This window comes from Anastrepha ludens, chromosome 6 (genome assembly GCF_028408465.1).
Source record: "Anastrepha ludens isolate Willacy chromosome 6, idAnaLude1.1, whole genome shotgun sequence".
Lineage (NCBI taxonomy): Eukaryota > Metazoa > Arthropoda > Insecta > Diptera > Tephritidae > Anastrepha > Anastrepha ludens.
This window is the reverse complement of record NC_071502.1, coordinates 25,806,146-25,821,998: the sequence shown is the minus strand read 5'-3', so window position 1 is coordinate 25,821,998 and position 15,853 is coordinate 25,806,146. Positions and strand designations below refer to the sequence as shown.

Genomic DNA, 15,853 nt, shown 5'->3' with positions numbered 1-15,853 from the left:
GAGCAAAACGCGTTTAAAGTTTGAAAAGCACTGAGTGTAAGTCTGAAACACTTTTTCATATTCGCTTCGAAAATATTCACCGGAACGGTATTAAATACTCTGTGTGTATTTTTTAGTATATGTACATTAAGAAAAAATAAATAAAAAAATTGATTTTTTTGAAAATTTTAACTGTATGTATATAACCCCTTAACTAACGACCCCACAGCTGAAGAGTTGTGTATCGTTTCTGAATGAAAAAAGCGTTTTTATGGATATGTAAACATTTTCAATTAACGACACAGCCGAAGACATCAACGCTCTTACCTGTTTTGCCATAGTGGCAAATGGTCAGCAACAAAATTGCGTTGAGCGAATCAAAACATTACGTGAGTCATGAACTTGGGAGTTCTTAAGTGGTGCCGCCAAAGCCATCAACGAATTTGACCGACTACATAAACTTGTATGTATGACGCCATAATAATAACGTTGAAAGAGAACACCTGCTTATCAAAGGTTTAAGCGCTGTAACATAGCGCATTTGCCAAAAAGTGAGCGGGTGCTCGCTCGCATAACCATCGTCCCATTCGTTGTATTGGCTCAGCCGCGCATGCATAGAACTGCAACGAATGTATACATACATACATGATAAGAGGTGCAAATAACAATAAAAATGTTTCCAAAAATATCACAACTTACACGTTCTGACCGAATTATGCAAGTAGCCGTCAGAGTGGAGTAAAAATGCATTAAAAGCGCTTGACACAAAATTTAAACACAACATTCGAAGGTGAACGCTTCGCACAGCGAGAACCAAACTCAGTCAATAGCAATCGGCATTAACGAACGCCCACACACAAGTGCAGAACAAGTTTAACGAACGCATTCAAAAACTAAAACAACACAAAGTAACGAGAGTGCACGAACGTACAGTGAGAGGAAACGGAAGTGTTAATAAGTGGCTTGGAAATCCGACAGTAGTATTTTCCTAACGGTGAAAGTGAAAAAAAAGAGGCGATTAAAAAAGAAAGGCATTGAAGAGTTGAATAAATAATAATTTAATTAATAAAAAATAAATACATTTGAGAATTTTGAATTGAGTGTGAAAGTGGAATATTCGCAGTTAGTGAGTGCAAAACTAAAAGATTTGACGCATTTGACATTTGTGACCAATATATGCGTTCAATTTGTGTATAGAAAATAGAAAACCAAAGCCCAGTTAATTAACAAGTAAATGAACTTTTAAAAATGGCAGCTGGTGACTATAAAGTGAAAGAGTTCCTTTTCAGAATAATTGTAATCGCAAATTTGGGGCATGTGTTGTCGCGTTCTTTGCCAACTGGAAATGCGCCATGTCCAATGCCAGCTTTGCAATATCCATATCCTTTTCAAGGCAGCCCAGCACTGCCTGGTGGCTATTATAATCCTCAAATTCCACAAGTGTATCAAGTGAGTTTCTGCAAATAGTAATTTTTAGGTTAAGAATTTAAAAACCTTAAATATTAAAAAAAAAAATTTTTAAATTTTAAGGTATAAATTCACAAGATAATAGATAATAGAAATAAGAGCTTCTTCAAACTGCAGCAATCAATTAAAACTAAGTAAGCGCCAATTTACACGATGGCTTTTCACCGTGGGTCATGCGTGTCAAGGTTGGTGGCAAAAAGTGTAGAGAAGTCAACGGGATAGACAAGCAGGCACGCTTAGCGAAATCGAAGGACTTTTTTGACTTTTCGCTTTCATCGTAATCCCATGTTTGTATTTTTATTCAAGTACAACAATATTCCAGTGAATGGCCAATGAAAATTCTACACTCAAACATCAAAAACACGCAACGAATGCTGCAAACAAAAAGTGATCGTGTAAATGCACGAACATTTTCGAAGGCTTCTTTAAACGACAACGTGCAAAACCCCCAGGATGAAAAGTCATCGTGTAAATAGGCATGAACTCAATAACCTATAAAAAGAATTTGGATAAAGGATTAGGGCTAATCAGAGGACCGAAAAAATGATGATTTTCAATAATTTTTGTTTTTTGCTTTTGGCTTTATTTTACAAAAATAAAAATACTTTAGCAAAACTTAAAAAAAAAAATTAATAATTATATACACAAATTAATTAAAATTTTTATTATATTTTAAAAAGCTTACATGATAATAAATTATTAGGTAATATGAAGCAAACTCAACGATAGCAACAGAGGCTTTCGGGTGATTGGCTAAAACGCAACATTTTAAGATCACCACCACTTTCAATTAATTTTCTTTAAATGTACAGAGAGCTAACGACTTAGTTCATAAATTATAAGGAAAATTGCGCTTGAGAAAATAGACAGCCTATTTATTTCTTTGAATACAAAAATTCAATATACCTACGATGATATCGAAAGATTTTATCCGAGACGTATGGCTGCATGGTGGTTATTGTAGTGGAACTGCAATGGATTTTTTTTACGGTGCCAAGATGTATAGCGACAAGGACCACCACTAATTTTAAACAAATTTGTTGTTTTTCTCTATGCTAGCTTTGATTTGGCCCTTAGCTATGGTGAAAAACACGCAGAAGGCATATCAAATGGGTTGGGTACGTAATGCTGTATGATACAATATTCTGTTTACAAAATGCTGTATACAAAATTCTGTAAAAAATATTCTTTATTCCCGAAATGCTGTATTGACAAAATTCTGTATTCACGAAATTTTGTATTGACAAAATTCTGTATTGACGAAATGCTGTAAGTAAATGATAAGAAATTCAACAAATTTTATAAAAAAAGTGCGCACTTTTTTTCTTCAGTTTCGATAGAATCCACCATATTTTTGCGTAGAACTCCTTTTCGCGTGGGCGGCCTTCGGCCGCGCTTCAAAAAAATAACCCTCATCAGTCCGACTCCGGCTGCGCAATCCACCGTATTTTTGCGTAGAACTCCTTTTCGCGTAGGCGGTTTTCGGCCGCGCTTCAAAAAAATAACCCTCATCAGTCCAACTCCGGCTACGCAATCCACCGTATTTTTGCGTAGAACTCCTTTTCGCGTAGGCGGTTTTCGGCCGCGCTTCAAAAAAATAACCCTCATCAGTCCAACTCCGGCTACGCAATCCACCGTATTTTTGTGTAGAACTCCTTTACGCGTGGGCGGCCTTCGGTCGCGCTTCAAAAAAATAACCCTCATCAGTCCAACTCCGGCTACGCAATCCACCGTATTTTTGTGTAGAACTCCTTTACGCGTGGGCGGCCTTCGGCCGCGCTTCAAAAAAATAACCCTCATCAGTCCGACTCCGGCTGCGCAATCCACCGAATTTTTGCGTAGAACTCCCTTTTTCGTTGACTTTTGTCAACACAAATTTTTTTCAATACAGAATTTTGTTAATACAGAATTTCGTCAGTACAGAATTTCGTCAATACACAATTTTGTCAATACAGAGTTTTTTTAAGACAGTACAGAATTTTGTTTTTACAGAATTTTGTACATACAGAATTCTGTAAATACAGAATTTTGTCACTGCAGAATTTTGTTACGTTAATTTACAGTATTTCGTACGAAAAGAATTTTGATATACAGCATTTTGTAGGGATCCCATATCAAGTATCAGACCGTTAACCGGCTCTCAACGAATTTGAATGAATCAGCTGATTGGCTGGCGTAACTGTGGCTCTGCCGGTGGTAGGCTTACGAAAAAACTGGCATTGTGTTAGTGAAGTAAGAAAAAAGTGAACGCAGTACTCGCTCAAGTTACTTTGTTGCGGTCTGAACACACGACTGATTGGACGTGTGTGTGAATACGTGTGAAATGAGCGGCGGAAATCCACTGCCGAGTACCCGTAATGTGGCAGCCGAAGTTACTCGCTCAATTTCTCGCTCGTTTTTCACCGTAGCTGAGGGCCAAATCTTGTAATCTATCATGCTTGGCATCCTTACAACGAAAAGCGGAGACTGTGTTGATCTTTTCCGTATATCACCAACACAATCTCAGTTTTTTCGTAAACACATCTCATGCTTCGTTAGCCTAAATTCGCTGAGAGTGGGTTAACGGTCTGGTATTGACTGATACAGGCGTCTTCAATAAGCCTTGGAGCCAATATATAGAAAATACTTTTATTAATTTGATGGCTCAAGTGACGTAAACTACAAAGCTCTTTTGTGGCATAGTGTAAATTATCAAATTAAGCGGCCATGAGTGGCGCGTAATTACAAAGAGACGGGATTTAACTATGTTGTAGTAAATTTAAAACAGGTTTTATCTCTAAAAAGGCATTTCGCGTTTTACGGAAACATGAACGTGATTTTTATACTTTAAAACCAAGTTTTAGATTGATGTTTTGCGGTCAAAAGTGTTGGAAAATTGGAAAAAACCCAAAATTATAATAAAAATTAAAAACATGCTTCGAATTCAGGCAAATTAGAAACTTTTTTTAACACACAAATTAAAAAAAAAAAATAACAAAAACAAAAGGTATTCGATGTTTTATCAGACACGAAGTATCTTAAATTTCCTGTTATACAAATTTCTAGGTTTACTAAATTTCGGCAAGTCTTCAAGTTGGTTATTACTTACACAAACTGTAAGCGTTCAGCCATTTTTGGCTTTACCTTGAATGGGAATATATTGATTGAAAAAGGCACCGAAGAAATGCAATCATCGGGTAATGCATCGGGTTCCACCAAGGCGCATTGAACCGGTAGTGAGAGTAGAGCAGCTGAATTGATTTTTATTTAAAAAAATAAAAATTAATAAAATTACGTTAAACTGTAAATCTTTGCTTGCAGATTTTGACATTATAGGCACCAACACGGAAAGGTTGTCTACGAAAATGTACTCAACTACGACAGTTATTCAGCTCTCTCGAGGATTTTGTAAAATATGATGCAAATAGTGGCCCTCGGTCATAGTCCAAAGTTGAAACACATTTTAATGCAAATCAAAATCAGTTGTTAAAACTGATTTCTAGCAAAATGAAAGCATAAGAGAGCAATCCATAAGAAAAGAAATATTTACTCGCCAATATAAAGAGATTAGAATACTTTAATATTGCGAGTCTGCTCTCAATATTAGCAGATTTTTGTGATTGATGCCCGGCAATTCTTCATGGGCCAATCGCCCAAATGTAGTCGGCATACACAGTCCCATTTGGCGTGTTTACCGTAAGAACCACAGCAAGTGCTGGGAGAAGAAGATTTAAGCTCTTAACTCAACAATCCACTATGTATCCAATCCACTGTATTCATAAATTTACTCAAAAATTCACAAATTCAAAAATTCATTCATAAATTTACTCTAAAAGATATACGATACCAGTTCAATGGACGGTATGTAGCCCAATTGCTGGAGTCTGCATTAATTTCTCGCTGTTTTTTTATTTCAATTTAGCTGGCACCCGGCACGTTGTTGCCATAGGGATTATAACTGTAGAAATATGATTTGAAATAAAATTTGATAATGAAATTTGTTAAGAAAATGAAATAAGCACCGAACGACTTTCGAATATGACACTACAACAAAAGCCTCTTCTAGAGAAGGGAGCAAATCACACACACATCTTAGCTCAAAAGAAGTGAAGACTTCAGATCTGAGGTTGAAATCGAAATGGCAGAAACATTATCAAAGGTGCCGTCACACCAAAGCATGCTCCTACTAACACTATAACATTTCTCCTTCTCGGTGGATTTCCAATATGCAACATCGTTAACATTTCTTTCAACTAGAGCGCTTAAAGTTCAAAATAGAGATTCCCATCACTGAAATTTTTTTTTTTGTTTTTTGTAAAAATGTTATTCAAAAACAAAATTGGATTAATTATGCTGAATTTATAAATTACTCAACTGAACTTGAAATTATCAAGAGATTTAAATCAACTTCTACATTTGCTCTCATATAATCACACATGTGCACATACATACATACATATATAAGAATACTCAATTTGTATTGGCTCTTACGCCTTTTATTGGTGTTTGGCCGCGCTCCATCTCCTATTTGTGGTGTGCGTCTTTAATGTTATTCCACAAATTGAGTGATGTACAGTTTTAAGCCGATTCTGAACAACCGCTGTTGCCCAATGGGTTGGCGCGTGAGTACCATTCGGCAGTGCACTGTCGTATCTTCTTGCATGCAAAAACAAAGGATAGAAAAAGTTGTTTGTAATAGCGGTCGGCCTCGGCAGGCTATTTCAAATATGCGAGTGTATTTCTGTCATGAAAAAACGTCGCATAAAAAAATATGAAATATGTAGTTTTAACAATAAAAGCAAATTAGAAATTTATATTCATTACGCACTATGTTTTCTATGTACCTACATATATATGGAACTTTTTTTTGCAGCCCCCTCAACCAGTTGGTACATTTTATGACAGCAAACGTGGCATACTGCGCTCATTCCCAGGTGGTGGACTGCCAGTGTTAGTCGACTATGTATGTATTCAAATTGTAATACATTTTTTTGTTTAATTTTTTTATACAATAATATTTCATTTATTCCCGCCTCTGCAGCATAAACGTTGTTCTAATAATTTCGTGGGCATTAAACCGCATCCCAATCAACGTCAATACTATTACGTTTGCAAACCGGATTGTGTCATTTTTGGAAAGTGCCAAAATCTACAGGTAGACGCCGAAATGCAAAACTCTATATGTACATATATGAATTCCATAAGTCCTTCATTAATTATTTAATATATTCTATTTAAGTTCTTCGATGCAACCAAATGTCAATGTACTCCCTATCCCACGCCGAAATACGCACCAGTTTGCACAAGACCCGGCCGTTTCCCCATTTTATCAGACTGTACGATTTACTACCGATGTGACGAAAACCTAAAGCCACGAATCCACACTTGTCCGAAAAATACCGTTTTTTCCCCGCAGAACGAAAAGTGTATCAGCGGTGCGCAGTGTTATCCAACGGAAGTCTCTCCTTATGGTTCGCATATACCACAAGATTGCGAGAATAAATTCCCACCATGTCTGCAGAATGGAACTTTTCGTTCACCTACTGATTGTTCGCTATTCTATACTTGCACCATGCAAATGAAAGGGATCTACTTGCAGACACGCTTCAAGTTTGTGCATTGAAAAGCCTCAAACGAGATCACATACATATTGATTAAATTTCATTTGTAGGTGTCCTGAACTCACTTTCTACGATAGAACTAGAGGAGCGTGTTGGCCGCAACACGAAGTTGCTTGCGATTGCATACAATTATCAGAATTGGTATATCCCAGACCTCCACCGTTGCCCCACCTACCGGTTGTTTATCCTCGTCATTATTCCTGGGACTCTCTGGAGGATAGCGCATATTCAATGGACTCCTCAAAGTCGTCCTCCAAAGAGGGTATGCTTTAGAATTACTTGTACGTAGTCGAAAATTTAAAATTTGTATCCATTCCATGCAGATACATTTAGCTTAAGCGTTGGTTCAAGCGATGAGAATGACCAAACTACGCAAACTAGTTTCTCAAGGAAAGAACATTTTGGACTACCACAACTAACTCCTGCCCCGATAACAACAGAGCCCACTATATATACAATGGAAACCTCAACGCTGGGTCCATCCACAGACAGTAAATTGACAACACTTTTTAATGAAGAATTGGTGCGGCAATCACACGACCTTACTAGTCCCAGTCCTGCTCTTACTACAGATCTCCCTTCGTCAACCACTGCCAACCCATTAACTACGAAGTTTTCAGAAGAAGAAAATGCTGCTGCATTGCAAGACAATCTTGTCCCAATAACTACGACAACAACAGAGCCCACAATGGAACCTTCAACGCTTGGTCCATCCACAGAAAGTCCATCACTTTTTAATGAAGAATTGGTGTGGCACTCAAACGACCTTACTCCTGCCAGTCCTGCACTTACCACAGATGTCGCTTCGTCAACCACTTCCGACCCTTTAACTACGAAGTTTTCAGAAGAAGAAAATGTTGCTGCACTGCAAGACAATCCTGTCCCAGTAACTATGACAATGGACCTTTCAACGCTTGGTCAATCCACAGAAAGTCCAACACTTTTTAATGAAGAATTCGACGTACAATCATTTGACCTTACTAAACCCAATGCTGCTCTTACCCCAGATGCCGATTCGTTAACCACTTCCGACCCATTAACTACGATGTCAACTGATTCAACCATCGGTTCAAATGAAGGTCCTGACCATTCTACGCTAGCGCAGTTTTCAGAAGAAGAAAATGCTGCTGTATTGCAAGACAATCTTGCCCCAGTAACTACGACAATGGACCCTTCAACGCTTGATGCATCCACAGAAAGTCCAACACTTTTTAATGAAGAATTCTTCGTACAATCATTTGACCTTACTAAACCCAATGCTGCTCTTACCCCAGATGCCGATTCGTTAACCACTTCCGACCCATTAACTACGATGTCAACTGATTCCCCTATCGGTTCATATCCCCCAACAGCTACACCTGCAAAGGAGTCTCCCATATCTACAATGGAACCTTCAACGCTTAGCCCATCCACAGAAACTCCATTATCAGCACTTTCTTTTGAAGAATTGATGTTGGAATCACTTGACCTTACTGGTTCCAGTCCTGCTCTTACCACAGATCCATACTCGCTGCCCACAACACCCAAAACTACAGGTACGTTGGGACCAATATATGCAATGTAACTATGATCTAAATTTACTTTCAAGTTGTAGTAGGTACATACGAACTGGAAATGTAAAATAGCACACATGTGACTTGAAAAATGTTTCTTATTCCGGAGCCCCTTGCTGAAATCCATTCAGTTCTGGCTACACTACCTAACACTAGCCTCAGTCGGATTTAGGTTACATATTTTCAACTTGCTAATATGGCGAGTTTTTCGAAAATCGAAAAGGGATATGCTCTTATGAAGATTGTCGTAATACATTCGGCCACCGTAGCCGCATGGTTTGATGTGTGAATAAAAAACATTAATTGGCGGATGTTTGGCCGAGCTCCTCCTCCTATTTGTGGTGTGCGTCTTGAGGTTGTTTCACAAATATAGGGACCAACAGTTTCAAGCCGACTCTGAACGGCAAATGTTTTTTATGAGGCGGCTTTTCATGGCAGAAATACACGCGGTGGTTTGCCATTGCCTGCCGAGGAGCGACCGCTATTAGAAAAAAAGCTTTGTCTATCATTTTGGGGTTTCTTGCACTGAGATTCAAACCTGCACACTTTCGAGGTGGTAGTCATGCACCAACCCTTGCGGCAACGGCGGCCACAGTGCGTGATTGCCATTCGGCAAAACCGGGGGTCGAAATCCGCTGTGGTCTTGAAATACCCAAATGTGGAAAACGATTTTTCTAATGGCGGTAACCCTTCGGCAAACAATGGCAAACCTTCGAGTGAAACAAACCTGCCATGAAAGAATTTCTAATAAAAAGCCATCTGCCGTTCAGAGGCGACATAAAACTGAAGGAAATAAAACATCATCAAGACGCGCATCACAAATTGAGGGAGGAGCTCGGCCAAACACCCAACAAAGGATGTACCATTTGTATAAATGTACTTAGACCTGCCATAAGTTCTGTTACAAGTTAAATCCGTTATAAATATGAAATTATATTTTTTTTTTTTAATGAAATTAGTTTTATTTAATCAGTTAAATATTAAAAAAAAAAATCATTTTCATTCGAAATTGTCACAATTTGCTTTTACACAAGTGTTCAAAGGATTAGGCCATTCAGCTATTGCAGCACGCACGGTTTCCTTGGATAGTGACGTGCTGCTCGAACCAAAGATTGTTTAAGGCTCGCCAACTTTCTGTAAGGTCTCCGGCAGGCGATTTTCTCCAATTCTGGCTACAAACTGTCCAATGGATTCAGATCTGGACGTCCAGACGGCCAATCTGCTGCGGCTATGAAGCCAGGATTATTGTTTTTTAACCACTGCTGAGTGGTTTTTGCCTTATGGGCTGCACCGGAATCTTGCTGGCAGATCCAACGCTTTGCATTGAAGAGAGAACTGCTTCACCACGTCTTCTAAGACATGCTCTTGGTACACTTGTGCCCGCTCTCAACCTCTTTTTCGCAGAATTGAAGAGAAGGAATGCCTTCACAAGGCACACTCGCCATCAAACCATTACGGAGGCTGGATGGTGACTGAACGCTGAACCCTTGGAACAACATTTTTTGCGTCTTTAGAAGTTTTAGCTTAGATTTTTTTGGTTTTGCCTATTAAAAACTTTTTCAACAGTGAAAATTTGTTCATTTGTGAAAAGAATATTTTCATGGCCACGTGCCACCGACACGTCTGTCGAGTCAAAAGATGACCAGTTGAGCAACGGAAGGCTTTCATGTAGATATCATCTCTAATTAGAAGACTTCAAAGTATCACCTTCTTCTTCTTGATTGGCACGATAACCGCTTACGCGATTTGGCCGGGTTTAACAAAGCGCGCCAGTCGTATTTTTCTCGTTCTAACCGTGGCCAGTTGGACACACCAAGTGAAGCCAAGTTCTTCTCCCCCTGATCTTTCCAACGCAGAGAAGGCATTCCTCCACCTCTGCTACCACCAGCTGGTACCGCATCGAATACTTTCAGCCGGCTCTGCGTTTGTATCCATTCGCTTGACATGACCCAGCCAGCGTAGCCGCTGGATCTATTTTGTACGTTTTGAATCGACGTTCGGTTTCAAATCTAATAGAAATTTATAAGATTTCAAAGTTAAGCTTAAAATAAATTAAAAATTTATATACCTTCTACACTTTAACATTTCACTTTCACTCTCACTTCCCTACAGACTATACACAAAATTCCATACAAAACTCAATACAAACTCCACCAGAAACACACAACACTGAGATAAATAATGAAATGCAGAATGAAATCAGATATGTGAGGTCAAACACAGCGACGATGTTAGTTGGGGAACCCGAAAGCAATGAATTCGACGATACAAACATTGGTGAGGTCCAGTCAGACGAAGTAGAAAACACTGTCCATTCCAATGAGTCCGATTCTTCGTGGTTGACAACAACCCAAACTATGCGAGAAAACAATTCCACAAACGAGAATAGAACTCAAACTACAAAAATTATACCAAATAATCCAATTGACGGCAACTTCTCAGATACCGTTAAACGTATGGCAAGTACCGATAATGTAGTACCGAAAAATTCAAAACCAGCCACCGAAAGAAGAAACGCAAAGGCCAAACTGAATCACCCACGAGGGAATAGAGCTGATGATACTGGTTACTACGATGCTGGCATGGAGTGCAATGAAGTATTACCAGCAATTCAAAAAGTTTGGCCAAATGTTGAGACTGTTTTGACAACTGAACGTTCAACCTACAGAGACTTCACTAACTGTTCCCACGCAACCAAAGTAGAAGATGCTGAGAAAAGTTTCGGTTTAGGTATAGTAGTAGACTACTTTGTTAAAACTCACCACCGATATGCCAACACCTAAAAAGGAAACTGAAGAAACACTGCCAACAGCTGTAAGTTCTATAAAACAAACAAGGGATAATAAAGGATTTGAGACTACGTTGGATGCTGAGAAACCTCGAATTCCTATACTCAAAAGATAAACATGAAGAAAATGTGACTACCAGACAAATTGAAGAGAACGCGAAACGATCCATGAAGTGGTCTAGCACAGAAAAAACGTTGGTTGAAGAATCGGTGACTACTAAAGAAAAAACAAACGAGTCTAACAATGCTAATGCGGATTTAATTTTCACGACGCAGAAAGCTAAAAAAGATAGGAAAAGATTGAAAGAATTGAAAGTGGCTGAAAAACCTAGTAAAATAAGTACAGTAAAGAGGTTAAGTACCGAAAACATCATAGCAGAAAGCTTTGAGGCTACATCTGGAAACACGGAAACTAAAAAAAATACAAACGAGAATAAAGTTGAGAACTTGAAAGCAATACACAAGCACAGTAACTTTGAAAGCGCAAAGACCGCATCTGCTGCGGCAAACCAATTCAGATGTCATGCGTATAGAATTGGCGCTGCTGCACCGAAAGAGAATGAAGCTAAAGAAGCTTTGGAGGACAGTCAAAAGCTTTCAACAACTGGCTCTCTAGGAAGGCATGAAACAAATAATTTAGTTATCACAAGTAACGAAGCTAGCGGGAGTGGCGCGCAATTAAACACAACACAACGGCTCGAGAACGAGACTAGCCCAGCTCGCACCGCTATAGGCTTGACAAGCACCACAGAACACGCACCAAGCGATATAAATGTTACAACAGATATGTATATTGAAGAGTTGCGAAGAAGAATTTGACAGAAATCTTAACACTCAGCGCAATTCCCTTTCTATTTGTCAACAAAATGAAGAAAAAAAGAGTGCTACTCTTGTCAGTAGCACCAATTCGAGTTTAGCGCAAATCGCACCTGTAGGCGCGCAAATTAGGGTGGTAAAATCCGCCAGCGAACGATTCGTGGAGTAACCAAAAAAATAGCGATTGTATTGTGGACTCTACAGACAAAGCGGTGACGCATTTTGACACTGAAAACACCAAGCATGAAATGTCAAAAACTACAAACGAAATTTGCTTCAGAGTGAATGCCACTACCAGTCCTAGAAAACATATACACCCAGCTGTAGTGGCAGTAGGCGGTGAAGCTACTACGACGCTTCCCAACACTAGTCCAACCATTTTTGATTTGAATTCGCTGAGTTTATTGCGCCCTCTTCAAGCAACCGAACCAACTGTATTCAAGCCTACAATGAATTCCGAAAACGCAATCGCGGCTGATGTGCGTGGTTTAGCCGAGCAACAAATTCGTGAGAGGAAGAAAAATGCATTAATAAATTTACTGATTACACGACTACGAGTGTAGATACATTATCATCCGCGCACTGCAGTACAGAAAAGACTCAATTTAGAACCGTTAGTCGTCAACCTACATCAGCCAAGTATGCGCGTCATGCTTTGAATAAAATTGATGAGAGCTTCAAAGAGACGCATCGAATGCACGCCTCAGTTGCTAAACAAAATACGCATGCATCGGAAGCAATCAATGCTGGCATAGCCACAAACTCAACCAAACAGAAAGTCGTTCGTACCAGAAACTCACTTGAGATGCTTGATACCAAAAATAGTGCAAGAAGTGCAGATGCTCCACCGGCTGTCACGGCCATAGAACGTAAATTTGAAAGTGACTCAACCAGAACTGAACGCACAAGTCGGCGACGCCCGCAATCCAAATTAATAGAGATTTCCCTTGCAAAAGCGACAGGCGGGAAAAAATTCACACATTTGCAGGAAGGTTACAGGTCTGCTCATGCAAGCGCGCGTAATTCAAATTTGTCAGATGCTAGAAATAAAAAACAAAGTCGGATACTTTTCTAACAGACCTCGTACTAAGATCGAAGGTTGCACAGGAATGCCGGGCGCCCCTAAAAGATATTAGTGACGTATTCAAGGTCAGCCTTATTTGGGTTGCGGGACATAGAGATATTGAGGGAAACTGTAAAGCTGCTGAGCTAGCCAGAGAAGGTACTGCTCCTCAACTGCTCCGTGATAAAAGTACCATTGGAATACCCATGGCCACAAGTAAACTAATAATAAAAAACAACATTGTCCAATAGGTCATGGAGAAATGAAGATAGGAGTCTAACAGCTAGTCTACTATGGCCACAGATAAACAAGAAAAGAACAAAGGAATTGCTAGCCTCTCAAGAGACAATATCTCGAAGGTTGTGGTTTGTTTAACCGGTCACTGGCTATTTGGCAGGCCTTCCTCGAGACTAGTAGTTTTCTCCCATGAATATTGCAGAAGTTGCAGAGATGAAGAAACTGTTGAGCACTTCCTTTGCAATTGTCCAGCCCTATCTAAAATCAGAGCAGGTTGTCTAGGTAAATACTTTTTTAATTATCTTACAGAGCTGTCTGGTTTGGGGTTGCGACCAATACTACGTTTCATAAGAGCCACAAAATGGTTCCACGAAGGAAGGTAAATGAGGTTCGCGTGTAGCACAGTTGTATCACAACGGACCTGTAGGTCTAAGCGAGTTGGTCGTCCAGACCGACTACCACCATAACCTAACCTAACCTAAGTGCTGAAACTGTCGAAGAGGTTAGTGCTGCCACATCTTTAGAGCAGGGCACTGGTCTTATAAGAATAGGTGATACTTTACAAAATTACGCCTTAAATGAAAATGTTGTCGAACACAAATTGAGTCAGCTACTTTCAAGGCCATCAAAAGCAACCATGGGGTTAGCTCCAACAAAAGATTTCATTGCGACGCCGAACTTCACTGTAGGCAATTCAAATATTATTAGTGAAATAACTGCGCATGGTATACCCTCAATCACGGCACCAAACACAATCACAACAATGCCAACACAAACAACAAACCAAGTTGATGAAGTATCAGCCAAAACATTAGAAAATTACGAAACCACAACACGTCACAAAACTGAGTTAGGCCTACTATTACAACACAACTCTGTAAACATCAAGTCCAACGACTTGCGTACGACACGAAATGCAGAAAATTCAATTCATTATTTATGAAAAAATAAAAGTGAAAATACTCAAACACCAGTGGCTAATTCAAATTCCCAAAATCTTATAGGATATCCAGCGAATTCCACAGATGTACCTAAGTTAGAGCTGTTGGTCTTGGGCGATCTCGATTTATCAGTTGTCTTCTGCCCAACGGATTGTACCAAAATCCATGAACACAAATATGGTCAGCATCAATACTCAAATGTTGTATTTTTGTATTTCTGTTCTATAAAATAACTTTTGTACTTTCAGATAAGAAAGCATTTGGGGATCAGCATGTGGTGGGCATATATTGGGATCCAGCAAAATCGAACAAAACCATGAGTCTTATCACAGGTTAGCTGAACTAATCGAACTTCCGAGACTTAAACTCGCTATAATTGAAAATATTATAATAAATTCTAGTTAAATTTAGTATAATTAGCAAAATGTGAAAAATAATTTTAATTTATTTCAATAGGATAGGACATTAATATTAACAATATTCAATTAATTTCACTTTAACATCCGAAGTGTTGCAATTATACATACAAATTAATAAAATGAAAACAAATACAACTCAGTTGAAAATATTTTTGCATATAAATTTGGAACTTCAGTAGGTAACTAAGAAGTAAAGCTCTCTCTCTCGCTCATCATTCCCGTCCTAATATAAGGCGCAGAGGCATGGACGATGTCAACAGGAGATGAAAAAGTTTGTGAGCCTTCTAAACAAAAATTCTGCGTCAGATCTTTGGCCCCACCACGTTAGTGAGGAGTACAGCGTACGGTGGAACAGCGAGTTGTATGAGCTATATAGGGGCATGGGCATAGTTAAGCGTGTAAAAATACGGCGGCTACGTTGGCTTGACCATGTCAGCCGTATGAAAGAAGACGCTCCAACAAGGCGAATTTACGACATGGTATCCCAAAAAGGAAAGCGTGGAAGAGGAAGACCGCATCTCCGTTGGAGAGATCAAGTGCTGCAGGACCGAGATTTCCAACTGCCACCAACGAGCGGAGGACAGAAACAGCTGGCGCGCCATTTTGCATTCGGCCAAAACCTACACACAATTGTAGCGCCACATAAGTATGAGTAAAGAGTTTTCCAATAAGAGGTGTTATTCCCGTAAAAGATCAATGGTTTCGTTGCTTGTGTGCCACGTAGCGCCGTTTTGTCGAAAATAAACGTTGTCCAGATCAATACCATCCAATTCCGGCCATACAAAATTGTTAATCATCTCTCGATAGCGCAATCCATTCACCGTAACTGTTGCTCCAGTTTCATTTTCGAAAAAGTAAGGTCCAATGACTTCGTCGGACCATAAACTGCACCAACAAGTTACACGTTGAGGATAGAGAGGCTTTTCAACAATAACCTTTGGTTTTTCTGAGCCCCAGATCCAACAATTTTGCTTGTTGACGAAGTCGCCG

The 15,853-nt window shown here is 39.3% G+C and overlaps 1 protein-coding gene across 1 annotated transcript; it reads left to right on the top strand.

Annotated features, from left to right (window-relative positions):
• Window positions 1-783: 783 nt before the first annotated feature.
• Window positions 784-15,042, top strand: LOC128868096 (mucin-2-like). The gene is made up of 8 exons (XM_054109830.1): window positions 784-1,428; window positions 6,299-6,388; window positions 6,467-6,580; window positions 6,665-7,035; window positions 7,097-7,308; window positions 7,370-8,581; window positions 14,508-14,624; window positions 14,693-15,042. Exons 1-8 carry the CDS (start codon window positions 1,228-1,230, stop codon window positions 14,779-14,781), a joined length of 2,406 nt encoding a protein of 801 aa, XP_053965805.1. The 5' UTR covers window positions 784-1,227; the 3' UTR covers window positions 14,782-15,042.
• Window positions 15,043-15,853: the final 811 nt, after the last annotated feature.